This window comes from Rhinoraja longicauda, chromosome 6, assembly GCF_053455715.1.
Source record: "Rhinoraja longicauda isolate Sanriku21f chromosome 6, sRhiLon1.1, whole genome shotgun sequence".
NCBI lineage: Eukaryota > Metazoa > Chordata > Chondrichthyes > Rajiformes > Arhynchobatidae > Rhinoraja > Rhinoraja longicauda.
Window position 1 is genome coordinate 70,619,846 of NC_135958.1, and position 17,804 is coordinate 70,637,649.

Genomic DNA, 17,804 nt, shown 5'->3' on the forward strand with positions numbered 1-17,804 from the left:
GAGATGACACCTTCAATCCAAAGGGAGAATTCTCCTTGCCCACTATAACTGACTACTGTCTTTTACAGTACCGTGCCTAAATAGCTAGTCTTTCTCAAGCCAACAGAATAGTTTAATCTGGAGACACAGTGATTTGTGGATGCTGGAATGCTGATCAAAACACAAAGTAACTCAACTGGTCAGGCAACATCTCTGTAAGAACTGTTATCTCCTTTTCATCTCTAGCCATGCCACTTACTCCACCCACATGCCATTCAAAACCCCTTCACATGCATCCATCTATCATTTGCCAGGCATTGAAGAGGTGATACCGAACCTCATCCCTTGTAGCCTTGCACTTCATAGCTCTTCAAGTGCATCAAAACATGGCTTTTGAATGTGTACAAATGCAAGTGTCAACTGTGGGCTGAAGCTTGACTATTTGGTTTTGGTTTATTATTGGCATGTGTACAGAGAAACTATGCAAAGTTTTGTTTGCATGCTTGCCAGTCAAATCGTACTACACATGAATTAAATCAAGCCATGGACAATGACAGTATGTAGCGCAAAGAGAAAAATACCAGAGTGCAAAATATAGTGTTATAGCGTGTGTAGTGGCCAGCTTCTCGTCTATATCCACAGTTTAAGAATAAGGGGTAGGCCATTTAGAACTGAGATGTGGAAAAACCTTTTCAGTCAGAGAGTTGTGAATCTGTGGAATTCTCTGCCTCAGAAGGCAGTGGAGGCTAATTCTCTGAATGCATTCAAGAGAGAGCTAGATAGAGCTCTTAAGGATAGCGGAGTCGGAGGGTATGGGGAAAAGGCAGGAATGGGGTACTGATTGAGAATGATCAGCCATGATCACATTGAATGGCGGTGCTGGCTCGAAGGGCCAAATGGCCTCCTCCTGCACCTATTGTCTATTTCAATTAGCTCCCAAGCTGCCACTTGCATAGACTGTAGTGAGGTAGATTGGAAGATTGGGGCTACACTCTAGCTTATGAAGTCTGATAACTTGGGGAAGAAGCTGTTACTGAACCTGGTAGTATGTGCTTTCAAGCTTTTATACCTTCTTCCTGATGGGAGAGGGGAGATGAGGCAGTGACTGCGGTGGAAATGGTCCTTGATTAAGTTGGCTGCTATTCTGAGGCAACATGAAGTGTAGATTGAGTCGATGGAGGGGAGAGACGCGTGGGTAGGCTGGCATGTGTGATGAACTGTGCTACATCCTCAACTCTGCAATTTCTTGTGGTATTGCACAGAGCTGTTGCTGAACCAAGCCGTGATGCATCCTGATAAAAAGAATTGTTGGAGACATACCAAACTTTTACTCTTCTCTGAGGAAATAATGCTCTCATGGTTGTACCTTTATGATTGATCCAGCACAAATTGTTGATGATATTTATGCTTTGGAACTTGGAAGTGCCCCACCATGTCCATTTGGCAGCACCGATCCTGATTAGGATGTGTACACCTTGTTTCACGGTCAATAACTAGCCTCTTCATCTTGCTGACATTGAGGGAGAGGCTGTTATCTTGACACAATGTTACTATGCTCCCTATTTCTATCTCTGTCTTGTCGTTGTACGTGATACAACCCACCAGGGTGGTGTCATCTGCAAACTTGTAAATGGAATTAGAGCAATATTTGGTCACCTAGTTATGGCGCATAGGAAGTATCGTAAAGGACTGAGAAGGCATCCTGTGGGGCACAGTTGCTGAGTTATAGGTCCAAGAGTTTGGAGATGAGTTAGGTATGTATTATTGTGGTCAAGGCGGAGCAACAGTCGAAAGCTAGGAGTCTTGACGTAGATGTCTGTTGCAGGGATGGGTGTAGGGCCAGGGAGATGACGTCTGCCATGGACCAGTTGCCAAGGTCGGCAAATTGCAGTGGATTATGTGTTGTGTGCCAATGGTGTAAATAGAACTGCTTATACATTAAAATGAGTTAGAATTATCAGAATCCCCTGACTAAAATATTATAAGGCATGCAAACATGAAATATTCTAAAGATATCATTGATTTGTACTGGGATGGATGAAATGATTCTCTTATTGCTTCTTGTCCAGCTTAGAAAAGTCAAAGGTTGTCCATGGTTTTTATTTGAATGTGCAATGATTTCTTGCTGAAAATTGTGTACATTTATTATAGATGCGGGGAATTGCCTTGCTTGCCTGTGATCATTTATATATCTGATTCATGTTTGGATAACTCACTACTACATTCCTGACATGCTCACATTTGGGCAAAATACGGGATAGCAGTATGGAGGTTTTCCTCTGCCTTAACCTATCTGATCTCTCGGTTGCTCAGCACTTTAACTCCCCCTCCCATTCCCAATCTGATCTTTTTGGCCTGGGCCTCCTCCATTGTCAGAGTGAGGCCCAGCGCAAATTGGAGGAACAGCACCTCATATTTCACTTGGGTAGCTTACACCCCAGTGGTATGAACATTAACTTCTCTAACTTCAAGTTGTCCTTGCTTCCCCTCTCTCCATCCCTTCCCCTTTCCCAGTTCTCCCACCAGTCTTACTGTCTCTGACTACATTCTTTTAAAAAAAGATTTAGAGATACAGCGCGGAAACAGGCCCTTCGGCCCACTGAGTCCGCGCCGCCCAGCGATCCCCGCACATTAACACTATCCTACACACACTAGAGACAATTTTTACATTTACCCAGTCAATTAACCTACAAACCTGTACGTCTTTGGAGTGTGGGAGGAACCGAAGATCTCGGAGAAAACCCACGCAGGTCAAGGGGAGAACGTACAAACTCCGTACAGACGGCGCCCGTAGTCAGGATCGAACCTGAGTCTCCGGCGCTGCATTCGCTGTAAGGCAGCAACTCTACCACTAAGCCACCGTGCCGCGGTAGCTCTGTACCGCCCACTCCCCTGACATCAGTCTGAAGAAGGGTCTCGACCCGAAACGTCACCCATTCCTTCTTTCCAGAGATGCTGCCTGTCCCCGAAATGCTGAGTTACTCCAGTATTTTGCATCTATCCTGGAGGTTTGTAACAAGCCCAAAGAGGCGTCAACATTGACAGAAATAAAACACAGTTAAATGTGCTTCCTGGGCATTTGTAAATGGTAGTATGATTATTTATAAACGCTTTTATTTAAAATGGAAGGTAGGAGACAAAGCTCCAAAAGAAGCTCCAAAATCAATTACTGACTCTCGTCCAAAACTCACTTTGCTCAGGGTTAATTAATCAAGTGCCAAAATATTATTTACCTAAAAATAGTAGAGCTGGGCAGATCCAACCAATGTCAATGTAGAAAGAATGATTTTTCCCTGGCACATTTCAAAACAAGACAGCTGCAGGCAGACAGAAATGTAGGGAGATAGTGGATGGCTGTCAGGTTATAATGGTATGTGGTATCAACTTCCCAGATATCGACAGGGACTGTTCTAATGCGAAGGGCTAGGATGGGGTGGAATTTGGTAAATGTGTCCAGGAAGTTTTCTTTAAAAGTTTGCAATGGCCCTACTAGAGAGGTGACAACTTGACGAACTTCAATTAAGAAATGAAATTGGGAAGTGACTGATACGTCAATGGGGGAACACTGGGAAGTGAGATGATAATTCTATAAATTTTAAAATACTTGTGAGAAAAGATTGGGCTGGTTCACAGACTAAAATCCTAATCCTGATCACCCTGCTCTTTTCCCAGCCTCCATCTTGTATGTCAATTATTGTCTGTCCATTCCCTCCACAGATGCTGCGTAACCCGCTCAGCTCTTCCAGAATTTTATTTTGCTCAAGATTCCAGCATCTACAGTTTCTTGTGTCTCCAATACACCTTAGGCATTATGATAATTATTGTGTGCTTTTTTCAGTCATGAACATCTTGCAATATCTGATCACCAGCAACATTAATCAGAACTATTGAATTTTCTTACTTCACTGAGCACTCTTCTGACACAATGCAAAAGATGGCAAGTGTGGTTTGAGTTCAGTTCAACTATGAGATGGCTGGTTCAATTCAAAATAAAGTTAAAGTACAGGTTGAACACTGATTTTCTGGCAACTGATAGTCCGCCCACCCCAAAAATCCGGACAAAATTACAAGTTAGTTGAAATTTCCTGAGCGGCCACAGTTGGCATTGCGTGTGGCAAGCACTCTTTCCAGTCATGTCCCTCCGTCACGAAAGTGTTATTTGTTTACATCTAAACATGGAAATTCCTGCTTGGCATCGTCTAATTTCATCTCTGCTGGCTCAATGATTACGTTTCTCGTGTTTCATTTCTGCCTGGCCTGCATGCACCACCCTACAACCCCTCCTCCCACCATTCTGTTCAATGTTCCTCTTGCCCTCTGGAACTCTCAACTTCCTGTCAAGTCTTCTCCAGTTTACTGGGCACTTTTCTCAAAATCACTTTCCAACTATGCTCTCAATCTTCTCTCCTAAATGTTTCGCAGACAATGCAGTAAACCACCATTTTAACGACCCCCTTATAGCAGATTTTAGAGCCAACAGATTTAGAGTCGTGGCTCTAAATGGCTGGGGGAGGCAGGCGGTGGAAGCCAGGAATGGGTCGGCAGGTCATTCCATTCACATTCAGTTTACATTTCATTTTTAGGTTTTTGGCACTCCATGGTGCTTTAGAGGCACAGAAAATGTATTATTAGCGGGCCAGGGGTGTATTGTCGTTTCATTATCACATGACTTCTTGGTACAGAAAATCAGATAATCTAGAAAGGCTCTGGAACTGAGGATGCCAGAAAATTGATGTTCAGCCTGTACTACACTTTTATCAGTGCTGCAATTGCAATCCATTTTGAATTCTAGGTCTGAAAGTTAGGTAGAATATGATACTTATGAAGTTATATGGGTTTTAATGAAAGCCTTAAAGTAGAATGATTGCTTTGTGAAGGCTTGCTATCGTGGACTGAAATCACCAATGCAAAACGGATATATTCAAATAATAAATTTTGAATGAGGTTTGACCTTTTAAAAAGATCTTAATATATCCTATGCAGCGAAGTAAGGAGGGCAATTTTAGCTTTGATGAACACATTCAGTTTTTTTCATTATTTAATGAAAATATTGTAGGGTCATGATCGAATTAAAATTTGCTGAATATTACTACAGCTTTGCAGGGTCTTCAATATACCTAGAATATTACTGCAGTGGTCATTAAATACTTTTCAACAAAGATTTATATAATCTTTCAAGACACTGACAGCATTTTTTTAAAAAAACCCCACTTCAATTGCCTAGGCAAAGAAGGCCATGGGCCTAATGTTTGTAGACTGGATTCATATAGACATTTGCCCACTGGGCAATGTGGATGTGTTTGACTGCATGGCCTGTTTCCATGCTGTATAATTCTATGATATTTACATACATCTGACGTGCAACACTCTTATAGTTAACCTCGAGGTCAATATATGCACAGCAGTGTTGAAAAAGCAATGTTGATTATGCAATAGTTTTGTATTTTTAGTCATGGGATAACCGTTGCCGATAATTAAAGGGAGAACTCCCTTGCTGCTCTTCAAAAAAACTGCTGAAGTTTCTCATTCATCTGAAAGAACGAGTGAATTAAGTTGTTTTTGCGTCATCCTGGACAGTGTAATACTGCAATGAACAATCATCCAAAATTTTGTGTTGAAGTCTATACAGGGAATCCACAACTATTTGATTTAGAGGTTCATGGACAAATTTGAATACTAGTGATTTACTAATGAACATCATATGAGTTTGCAAAATAAAAGATAGTTTATTTTTGCGAGATAAGGCAACTGATGTGTTTGGAGCCTCCCTGGGTTACGACAGAGTTCTTCTGCTCCCTAGAACCATCCGTAACCCAAGCAGGGTTGCACAGTGGCTCAGCTGGTCGAGGTGCTGCCACACAGCGTCAGGTTCAATCCTGAGGTGGGTGCTGCCTGTGTGGAATTTGCACGTTCCCCCTGTGATACGTGGGTTTCTTATGAGTGCTCCGGTTTTCTCCCACATTTTGAAAGACATTTTGTTTCTTGCTGTCTCTTAGAGCTACTATTCAGCTAGATTTTGCAGTTGTCCTTCAAGTTCTGGAGGAATTCTAGAGGAATTCAAATGAGAATAGTTTTCAAATATGTTTTATAGGTCTATCTCTGATGGATGATCAACCTATTGTATGAAGTATGAAGTTTACTAGACTTTTACTAGAAAGTTTACTTTCTATTGAACAAAATCATTCAATTGCTAGTTTCCTCACATAAATATATCATATCATATCATATCATATATATACAGCCGGAAACAGGCCTTTTCGGCCCACCAAGTCCGTGCCGCCCAGCGATCCCCGTACATTAACACTATCCTACACCCACTAGGGACAATTTTTACATTTACCCAGCCAATTAACCTACATACCTGTACGTCTTTGGAATGTGGGAGGAAACCGAAGATCTCGGAGAAAACCCACGCAGGTCACGGGGAGAACGTACAAACTCCTTACAGTGCAGCACCCGTAGTCAGGATCGAACCTGAGTCTCCGGCGCTGCATTCGCTGTAAATCAGCAACTCTACCGCTGCCCTACCGTGCCGCTTTGAAGTCAATGGCACCCTGGAAAACTTTGGAGTCGGGTCATATTTTGTATAAAGAGCTGTAAGACGATACAAACAGAAAATTCTGTGAATTCTCAGCGGGTTAAGTAGAATTTGTGGAGAAATGAATACGGAGCATTAATATTTTGTCAGAACTCGTATTCTGATGAAAGTTCATTCATTTCAAATGCTAGCCATGTCTTCCTCAGTAGAAATGATTGCTTTACGACCATGGTACACAACATGTAGCCTGTAGGCTAGATTTGACCTGTGGGATAGTTCTGTCAAATCTACTGTTCAGCACACTGCTATCTGGTTTAACAGGATTGGTATCTTGGTTCATAAGTTAGCTGCTGTTTGGCTTTAGGCTGAAAATAGCAATCACTGTTTCAGAAATGCTTTGCCAACTGGCAAACCCCCTTCAAGCTTACTAGCTGCCAAAACTTTCAAAAGGCTTTCATAATGAAAAACCATGGAACTAAAAATCAAGCATTAAATGCTTTAAACTATTGAAACCCAAGACTGAAAAACAATTAAATACATTTTATTAACGTATCTTGACAAACTGAAAGTGCATAAGGATCGGATGTACATATTAATAATCTTGCACTGAAGATTGTATATTTTTTGTCCTATAATATTTAAATGTTTGTATTTTGACATGTTCCTAACTAAACAAAACATATAATGATGTTTTGAGATCAAAAAGGTGATGGTGTTGGGTTTCTTCAAGAGCATCAATCTGGTGGATAGGATAGTTTGGCACACCATGGACCAAAATTCTTGTCCCTGTGCTGTCCCTGTGCTGTACTCTTCTATGTTCTATATAAATCTTGATAGAGGAAAATATATGGTTAGTACAAATTAATTACCTCTATCTGTGTAGTAATAAATTATCTTTTGATTCGGAGGGGCTGTTTAAGAAAGGCCAAAAAAATAATGGACTTCGCAGCACTGTGCAGTCACTAGCTTGGTAGGCACATGATCTATTTTGAATTTTTACAAGATTCAATATCTTTGTGTGGTTCTGTCTGTCTAATCGTTGGAAAATTTTGATCGCATATCAAAATCCTAAAGTGCCTTTATGATAATTACCAGATTAGGACCACTAAAAGGAGGATCTAAGAGGCATATGCTTTCTCGATTTTTATATATTTTCTACCCATGCTAGGCCTGTCCTTTTCAGGCAGATATGGATTCTACATGGTGTTCAGTGATGGAGCATAGCAATGTATGCCACACCATCTGTTGCTCAGAGGGACTAAACTTCCCTCTTTGACAATGGTGTGGCAATCCAAGACTTGTTTAAGTGGTTGAATGCTAATGGTTTTGATTGGAATTGCCAGCAAAATTTGCCCTGCTATCTTCAACATAACAGAATATTCCAACACTCTGCAAACCATAAAAGTGTACATAGGCCTAATCTCGTTTGCAGAAGAAAAATATGCTATTTCCACAAAGACGTATTCATATGGGACCATCAGGTCATTTCCAAGTGATTTTAAAGTAGTCACTCATGAAATGTGGGAAATTGCATTCTAATTTCCAAAAAGCTGGATTCCACAAACGACAATGTGTGAATGATCAGACAATTTGTTTATTTCAGTGATGTTCATTAAAAGAGGTTAATGTTTCCCACGTTACTGGGGATTACCCTCTGGCCCTGTCCAAATAAAATAATGCTACATCCAACTGAGAAGGTAGACAATGTACAAGAGTCATACAGAGAAACAGAGCAGAAATGGGTCTTGCGCTCACTGAGTCAATGCTGACCATCGGGCACCCATATATTTTCTTGCACATCTGTACATGGGCGACAATTTGAGGTGATCATTTGATCTACCCATCCCCACGTTCTTGGGATGTACAAGGAAGTTGGAGCACTGGCAGAAATCCATGCAGTCACAGGGACAATGTACAAATTGCACAAAACATCAGAGGACAGAATGACATTTCCTCTTAACATTGCAGCCAAGGCTTTTGTATTCAACTCTCTGGAGTTAGAGTTTAATCTACATCCTTCTTCATCCTATCAATTGAGTCAAAGTTAACACATTATTTTCAAGATAACCAGTCTTTTCTAACACGGAGTAATTATTGATTTTTATTTCAAAATAATTGAATAATCAGTGGCAAAATAATTAGATTAAAGCTAGTTTTCAACTGCAAGTTTACTGAATAACATTTTTGTTTGTTTCTATTTTCAGGGAGAATCTGTGAAATACTTCCTGGACAATTTGGAAAGATTAGCAGATCCAGTAAGTAATACATAGTTTTCTCTAGAATCTTAAGTATACTCTTACAAGGATATTAAAAACATCACCCCATTGCATTCTATATGGAGAAGTCATAATTTTTATAACTATTGTTTGGAGAAAATAAAGATTTGCAGCATGTACAAGTAAAATGGAGGAAAATGGGATTGAATATTGAAATGATATAATTCCAAGCGATTACTTTGATTTTGTTTTTTTCTTAGGATTTGTTTTATTGGTGTCAACCAGAACATTCTGAATAATGTGCATATCATCAGGCTTAGTTATATGTAAATAGAGTGAAATTAGTATTTTATCATTTCCCCCTTTCTCTCTCTTCCCAGCCCTTCATGCCATTCACAGAGCTAAATGTTCACAGGTCTTTGGGTGTGCCATTCACTGTTTACAAAAAGTTATTCCTGTGATGGTGGAGATTTCATCAGGGCAAGAAAACAATCTGGGATGATTTATCTCTTATAAACTAATGTTCATTATCGTTCCTGTGTTTAACTTCCTGCATGAGGTCATGTTATGAGCTTGCCTCCTACAGTAGTGTGTTACATTGCAGCAATGGTTTACCAAACAATTAGGTGTGAAATCTAGTGTTAGATAAACCAAGCCATTGTGCTATTAATGAGTTTGCTAACAAACTTGCCATCATTTTGCAATTCCATTAGGTCAGTAAGTGGCTAGAGCAAGTTTTTATATGTTAGTTTCAAAGTCTCAGTTTTGTAAAATGTTATAGATTGCATATAGATCAAATAAGGTATTACTAATTTTTGGATTTCCTTTTCAATATGCATTCTTGCTGCAAAAAGACAATTGGGGCTGCTATTGAAATGGATATAGAGTTCAGAAATGGATGCAGCACAGAAACCTTGGAATCTTCAAGTTCAGGTGCATGCTGAAATGGAAAGATCTTTGTTCCTGAAGGGTGAAGTGAAGTCATTTGAAACTCTCAGTAATGTCAAATTCTGCCACATTCTCCCTCTAAACACTTACTTTTTTCCAAAGTATTGGTTACCTGTGATAGAAATCTGCACACAGCCAAATATACCAAGTTGGTAAAATTGTACCATAGAGCTATTATTTTCCATAACCTGGCTAACGCAGGTAAATTTTCCACCTTGTCTGTCTGTTCTGCCGTCTTTTAAGAATTTTGCAAGTCATGATGAGATTTTCCTTCATCCTTCTAAACTTCTATGTGTAGCCCCAGTCTGCTCTAACTCCCCATGCAGCAAATCCACCATCCCTGAGCCACTTTAGTGAAACTCTGCTGTGTACTGTGAGCAGACTACTTTGAGGTGAGGTTTAGGAAGATTAGTCAATAGACAATAGGTGCAGGAGTAGGCCATTCAGCCCTTCGAGCCAGCACCGCCATTCAATGCGATCATGGCTGATCACTCTCAATCAGTACCCCGTTCCTGCCTTCTCCCCATACCCCCTCACTCCGCTATCTTTAAGAGCTCTATCCAGCTCTCTCTTGAAAGCATCCAACAAACTGGCCTCCACTGCCTTCTGAGGCAGAGAATTCCACACCTTCACCACCCTCTGACTGAAAAAGTTCTTCCTCATCTCCGTTCCAAATGGCCTACCCCTTATTCTTAAACTGTGGCCCCTTGTTCTGGACTCCCCCAACATTGGGAACATGTTATCTGCCTCTAATGTGTCCAATCCCCTAATTATCTTATGTTTCAATAAGATCCCCCCTCATCCTTCTAAATTCCAGTGTATACAAGCCCAATCGCTCCAGCCTTTCAACATACGACAGTCCCGCCATTCCGGGAATTAACCTAGTGAACCTACGCTGCACGCCCTCCATAGCAAGAATATCCTTCCTCAAATTTGGAGACCAAAACTGCACACAGTACTCCAGGTGCGGTCTCACCAGGGCCCGGTACAACTGTAGAAGGACCTCTTTGCTCCTATACTCAACTCCTCTTGTTACGAAGGCCAACATTCCATTGGCTTTCTTCACTGCCTGCTGTACCTGCATGCTTCCTTTCATTGACAGATGCACTAGGACACCCAGATCTCGTTGAACTCCCCCTCCTCCTAACTTGACACCATTCAGATAATAATCTGCCTTTCTATTCTTACTTCCAAAGTGAATAACCTCACACTTATCTACATTAAACTGCATCTGCCATGTATCCGCCCACTCACACAACCTGTCCAAGTCACCCTGCAGCCTTATTGCATCTTCCTCACAATTCACACTACCCCCCAACTTAGTATCATCTGCAAATTTGCTAATGGTACTTTTAATCCCTTCGTCTAAGTCATTAATGTATATCGTAAATAGCTGGGGTCCCAGCACCGAACCTTGCGGTACCCCGCTGGTCACTGCCTGCCATTCCGAAAGGGACCCATTTATCCCCACTCTTTGCTTTCTGTCTGTCAACCAATTTTCTATCCATGTCAGTACCCTACCCCCAATACCATGTGCCCTAATTTTGCCCACTAATCTCCTATGTGGGACCTTGTCGAAGGCTTTCTGAAAGTCGAGGTACACCACATCCACTGACTCTCCCCTGTCAATTTTCCTAGTTACATCCTCAAAAAATTCCAGTAGATTTGTCAAGCATGATTTCCCCTTCGTAAATCCATGCTGACTCGGAATGATCCCGTTACTGCTATCCAAATGCTCAGCAATTTCGTCTTTTATAATTGACTCCAGCATCTTCCCCACCACTGATGTCAGACTAACTGGTCTATAATTACCCGTTTTCTCTCTCCCTCCTTTCTTAAAAAGTGGGATAACATTTGCTATCCTCCAATCCACAGGAACTGATCCTGAATCTATAGAACATTGAAAAATGATCTCCAATGCTTCCACTATTTCTAGAGCCACCTCCTTAAGTACTCTGGGATGCAGACCATCAGGCCCTGGGGATTTATCAGCCTTCAGTCCCATCAGTCTACCCAAAACCATTTCCTGCCTAATGTGGATTTCCTTCAGTTCCTCCATCACCCTAGGTTCTCCGGCCCCTAGAACATTTGGGAGATTGTGTGTATCTTCCTCAGTGAAGACAGATCCAAAGTAACGGTTTAACTCGTCTGCCATTTCTTTGTTCCCCATAATAAATTCCCCTGCTTCTGTCTTCAAGGGACCCACATTTGCCTTGACTATTTTTTTCCTCTTCACGTACCTAAAAAAACTTTTGCTATCCTCCTTTATATTATTGGCTAGTTTACCCTCGTACCTCATCTTTTCTCCCCGTATTGCCTTTTTTGTTAACTTTTGTTGCTCTTTAAAAGAGTCCCAATCCTCTGTCTTCCCACTCTTCTTTGCTATGTTATACTTCCTCTCCTTAATTTTTATGCTGTCCCTGACTTCCCTTGTCAGCCACAGGTGTCTCTTACTCCCCTTAGAGTCTTTCCACCTCTTTGCAATAAATTGATCCTGCAACCTCTTCATTATTCCCAGGAATACCTGCCATTGCTGTTCTACCGTCTTCCCTGCTAGGGCCTCCTTCCAATCAATTTTGGCCAGCTCCTGCCTCATGCCTCTGTAATCCCCTTTGCTATACTGTAATACCGACACTTCCGATTTTCCCTTCTGCCTTTCCATTTGCAGAGTAAAACTTATCATGTTGTGATCACTGCCTCCTAATGGCTCTTTTACCTCTAGTCCCCTTATCAGATCAGGATCATTACACAACACTAAATCCAGAATTGCCTTCTCCCTGGTAGGCTCCAGTACAAGCTGTTCTAAGAATCCATCTCGAAGGCACTCTACAAACTCTCTTTCCTGGGGTCCATTTCCAACCTGATTTTCCCAGTCTACCTGCATGTTGAAATCTCCCATAATCACCGTAGCATTACATTTTTGACACGCCAATTTTATCTCCTGATTCAACTTGCACCCTATGTCGAGGCTACTGTTTGGGGGCCTATAGATAACTCCCATTAGGGTCTTTTTACCCTTACAATTTCTCATTTCTATCCATACTGATTCAACATCTCCTGATTCTATGTCACCCCTTGCAAGGGAATGAATATCATTCCTTACCATCAGAGCAACCCCACCCCCTCTGCCCACCTGTCTGTCTTTTCTATACGTTGTGTACCCCTGAATATTCAGTTCCCAGCCCTGGTCCTCTTGTAGCCATGTCTCAGTGATCCCTACAACATCATACTTGCCCATGACTAACTGAGCCTCAAGCTCATCCACTTTATTTTTTATACTACGCGCATTTAAGTACAACACTTTAACTTCTGTATTTACCTCCCCTCTCACATCGTTCACAATTGGCCCTGCCCTTAATTTCTTTTCCCCTCTAGAACTTCTGTTCCCATTCTTCCGAGAGTCTTTTGCAATATCTCCTGTATTCCCTTTTACCTCATCTTCATATTCACAATTTGTTAACCCCTCCCCCCACTACTTAGTTTAAAGCCACAGGTGTCATACTAGCAAACCTGCCTGCCAGAATGTTTGTCCCCCTGCTGTTAAGATGCAACCCGTCCCTTTTGTACAAGTCACCCCTAGCCCAGAAGAGATCCCAGTGGTCCAGAAATCTAAATCCCTGCTCTCTGCACCAGTCCCTCAGCCATAAATTCATACCCTCTATCTCTCTGTTCCTGGCCTCACCAGCACGAGGTACCGGTAGCAGTCCAGAGATAACCACCTTCGACGTCCTACTTCTCAGTGTTTTTCCCAACTCTCTAAACTCCCGCTGTAGCACCTCCTTCCTCTTCCGCCCGACGTCATTCGTGCCCACGTGCACAACGACTTCAGGTTGATCGCCTTCCCTCACTAGGATTTTCTGAAGCCGGTCTGTGATGTGTTGAACCCTGGCACCAGGGAGGCAACAGACCATCCTCAAGTCCCTCCTGCTGCCACAGAATCTTCTGTCCGTCCCTCGGACTATGGAGTCACCGACCACTACGGCTCTTCCAGACTTCGGTCTCCCCTGTCGAGTATCCTTGCCAACAGGTCCGCCACTCGGACTGGAAACGTCTTCTGCCCCGACAGTTCCCAAGAGGGTATACCTATTTGCAATAGGCACAGCCACTGGGGTCTCCTGTAGTCCACGTCCACGTTCACTCCCCCCTGAAACAGTCTCCCACCTTCGCTCGACCTGGACCCTTGGCGTGACAGCCTCACAATAGGTCCTGTCGAGGAAACTCTCGCATTCCCGGATGGCCCTGAGGTCATCCAACTGCCTCTCCAACTCCACCACACGTCCCTTCAGGAGCTGCACCTGGACACAGTTCTTGCAGGTGTAGCTCCCAGAAGCTCCAGCGACGTCCCTGTCAATTTAATAGGAAGCTTGCCTTTGCCAATGATATTTGAGAATGATTTAAGGAGATGAGGGTAGATCAATTAGCAGTAAAGAAGTAAGAAATATGCCTTGGTGATTTAAACCAAGTAGCATTAGAGGAATCTGTTGTTGGACATTTAATTAATTTGAACAATTCTAAATTTTGCTTCTGAATCGGTTATCCTATTTGGGTGATAAATTACAAACACAATGTTATCTTTTCTGCAAGTGGCATATATTCCCCCTATGTTTTCAGAAAGCATACTGCCTGGTATTTGTAAATCACTGTGGTGCAGTGGTAGAGTTGCTGCACTACAGCACCAGAGATGCTGACAGGACGCAGTCTGTACGGAGCTTGTGCGTTCTCCCTATGACTGAGGTTTTCTTCCGGGTGATCCGGTTTCCTTCCATGTTCCAAAGACGTGCAGGTTTGTAGGTTAGTTAGCTTCTATAAATTGCCCCCAGTGTGTAGGAAGTGAAACTGGGGTAACATAGAACTAGTACACGGGTGGTCGCTGTTTCGCGCGGACTCGCTGGGCTGAAGGTCCTGTTTCCAATACTGTATCTCTAAATCTAAATGTTTAATTTACAAATATTTGGTTTAATTTTTGGGGGTATACGTGCATGAGAATGCATTGTAGCAAAATTCCCGCAAAGTACTTTTTACAGCATTTTTACAAAATATCACTAAACACAGTTTCCAGTAATGTGTTCCTTTCATAACTGGAATTCTTTGCATGCTAGTTCACAACCTTTTGTTAATTTTGGGGGGGATTTGGGCATTGTTGATGAGGTCATTATTTTTGCTAATTCTTAATTTTGCAGTCCCAGTTGCCCTTGATATGGCGGTGGTGAGATTCCATCTTGGCCGCTGCAATCATTGTGATGAAGATAGTCCCACCAGTGATGTTGGATAGTGAATTCCAGGCTATAAACCAGTGCCATTGAAGGATTGATGATAAATTTCCAAGTCCTGATAGTAGTTGTCATGAAGGGGAACCTACACATGTTCCTACACATTTGCTGTCCTTGTCCTTGGTGGTAGGGTTTTCAAGTTTGGGAGAGGCTCAAGCAACTAACTGCAGTGCATTTTGTAGATGTGCTTCAGCAGCCACTGTGCGCAGTGATGGAGAGAATGAAAAAGGAAATCAACTGTTAAAAGCAAGGTCCCAAATCTCAGATTGTGCTTTATCATAATGGACCCTCTCCCTGCAAGTAAATTGAAGTATTTAGCATTCAATTCAAGTCAAGATAATTGTCATAAGCACAAGTACGTTGAGCTACAGGTGCAATGAAAATCTTGCAACAGCATCGTAGACTTGCCTGGATACACAAAACAAATCACATATAAAAAGATAGTGAAAAGAAAAACATTAGAAAAGCAAGATTTTACTACAAAACACAATCAGAAAACCAAGTTCATGGTAGCAGAAGAGTTAGTCCGTAGTATTCCATTGCTGAGGTAAGATTATTGTCGTCCAGGTCGGTTCAAAAACACGATGGTTGCGGGTAAATAGTTGTTCATGAGCCTAGTGGTGTGGGACTTTTGGGCTCTGTATCTCCTGTCCAACGGTAGCAGCGAGAAGGTATGACATGGATAGTGGGGATCCTTGATGATAGATGCCACTTTCTTTTTTTGATGGTGGGTAGGACTGTGCCTATGATGGACTGGGCTGAGTCCACCACTCTCTGTCACCTTGTGAAGAGTGTAAATCTAAAGCTCTTCTACTAAACGCCATAGGTCTTTTGTGTCTGGTTGGAAGAAAAGCGCAGAAGGATCATGTAAAATAACAGTTCACAAGATGTTCACACCAGTTCTCTGGTTTTAGAAAGAGATAGCAATAGGAAATATGTAGAACAGCAACAATAAGGGAAACACCAAGGAATCAACAGGAGATGAGAAAGTGCCTAATACCCTCCACACTTCTAGAACTAATCTGACTCGGAATGATGCAAACTCTTCTAGAACAAGCGAGTGCACATTTCACTGTGTATTTGGGAGTAACATTTTTTTAATAATGGTACTGTAATGTATTAGTGTAAAGTTTCATGATATTGCAGAATATCATATTCAATAATGTACTTCTCAGATATTCTTTAAATGTCAAACATCTGAAAACTAGCATCCCTGAATTTAGAGGATGTTCAAGTTCTCATCCTCTCACTTTGGCTATATGTGGTTTTCACTTGTCAATTTAAAAACCTGTTCTTTATAAATTTTATTAAAATATCATGCAATTAATATAGTCTAGGAATTGACTCTTGTGGTTTGCATGACATATTACCATTACAATTTAAGACAACGGGGAAATTGAAGATGTCAAATCAACTACAAAACACTACAATTCATTAATTCTACATCTGTCAGCCATGCATAATGGTAGTTGTTGGATCTTTTGAATATGTACTGCAAAACTCTGATAATTAGGCATCCAAAGGTTCAGAAATAGCTGATGATCTATAGTCGGGCTCACATATTAGTCCAGAGAGTGAGCCTGGTGTCTAGAGTACAACCACAGTGACTGGCTCAGAGTACAGCTCGGAATGGGTTCATACTGTGAGCTGGGTGTGCAACTGGAAACTGTTGGAATCCAGAAAGGCATGTGTCAGGAATCATGAGTAGGTTTGTAGCTCAAGCCAGCTTCCCTGTGTATTTCCTGTTCTTTTAAACTTGTCGGATTCACTAGCATCTATTTTACTACTATGTAATGTTTTTCATAAAAGTTGAAATGTGTCTCAGAATTAATAGGAGTAATGTCCAGTCATATGAAAAATATGCAGTCTGGCACTATCAAAATCTTAAAGGTACCTGATCATTGGAGTTTTATTACAAGTAAATTGTGTTCAAATATTACTTTCTGTTTTGTCATTACCATCCTTTTACCACTAATATAGATAATCCTAATGCTGTTTTAGCTAGTTGTAGTTTGATTGGATTAGAGCATCTTGGTCAGATTTTTACTGTAGAACCACAGGGTAGTTACAGCGTGGAAGACGACCATTTGAACTGTTGCTTGTATCAATGCAACATAACAATTCAACATGTCCCGCTCACCTTCCCACTCCCCGTAGCTGGGCCATTCTTTGGAAAGTGAACCAAATCTCACACATGTGACCAGACATCATCACATAAAGTAATACATTTAAAAATTCTTGTAAGAGATTAATCTTATTCATTGCTATTTTCCTACCTACAGAACTATAATGCATGTCTTTTTTTAAATTCACAGTTTGTAAGATAAAACTGAGTTATGAAAAAAATGCTTCCGTGTGAGGTCACGCTCGTGACCAGTCATATTTGACCTCTGACCCAAAACAAACATTGCCAGCATAACATAAAAATTTCACTTGATAAACTTCAACATATGTAAGTCATATATATAGTTAAAAAACAATATACCTATAACGCTTTCAGAATTAGAAGAGATGTATTCCACAATTTTTTTGTTTTTTTGGTCACACACATGACAAAGAATGGCCCAACTATGTAAATTCTTTCCTAGATTTATTCAGTTCTTTTGAATTATGTAATTTTGTCTGCCTCTACTATTATCACTTTTAGAGCATTCCAAACCCTAACCATTCATTACATAGTTTTTCCTTTGTGTGTGTGTGCCTGCGTGCGTATTGGTTATTTTGCCAATCATCTTCATTCTATGGTTCTCCCATTCAAACATATGGTTTTCCTAAAAACTGCATAATTTAAAGTATTTTCATGCGATCCCTTTCCAATCGTTAAAGAACAATTCCAGCGTCATCTACATTACT

The 17,804-nt window shown here is 41.3% G+C and overlaps 1 protein-coding gene across 1 annotated transcript in view; it reads left to right on the forward strand.

Annotated features, from left to right (window-relative positions):
- gna13a (guanine nucleotide binding protein (G protein), alpha 13a) overlaps positions 1 to 17,804 on the forward strand; it is a 64,137-nt gene that overhangs the window by 33,202 nt on the left and 13,131 nt on the right. Inside the window, exon 2 of the mRNA XM_078401303.1 lies at positions 8,722 to 8,772. Coding sequence (XP_078257429.1) covers positions 8,722 to 8,772 — 51 coding nt within the window. The remainder of the gene's footprint in view (positions 1 to 8,721; positions 8,773 to 17,804) is intronic.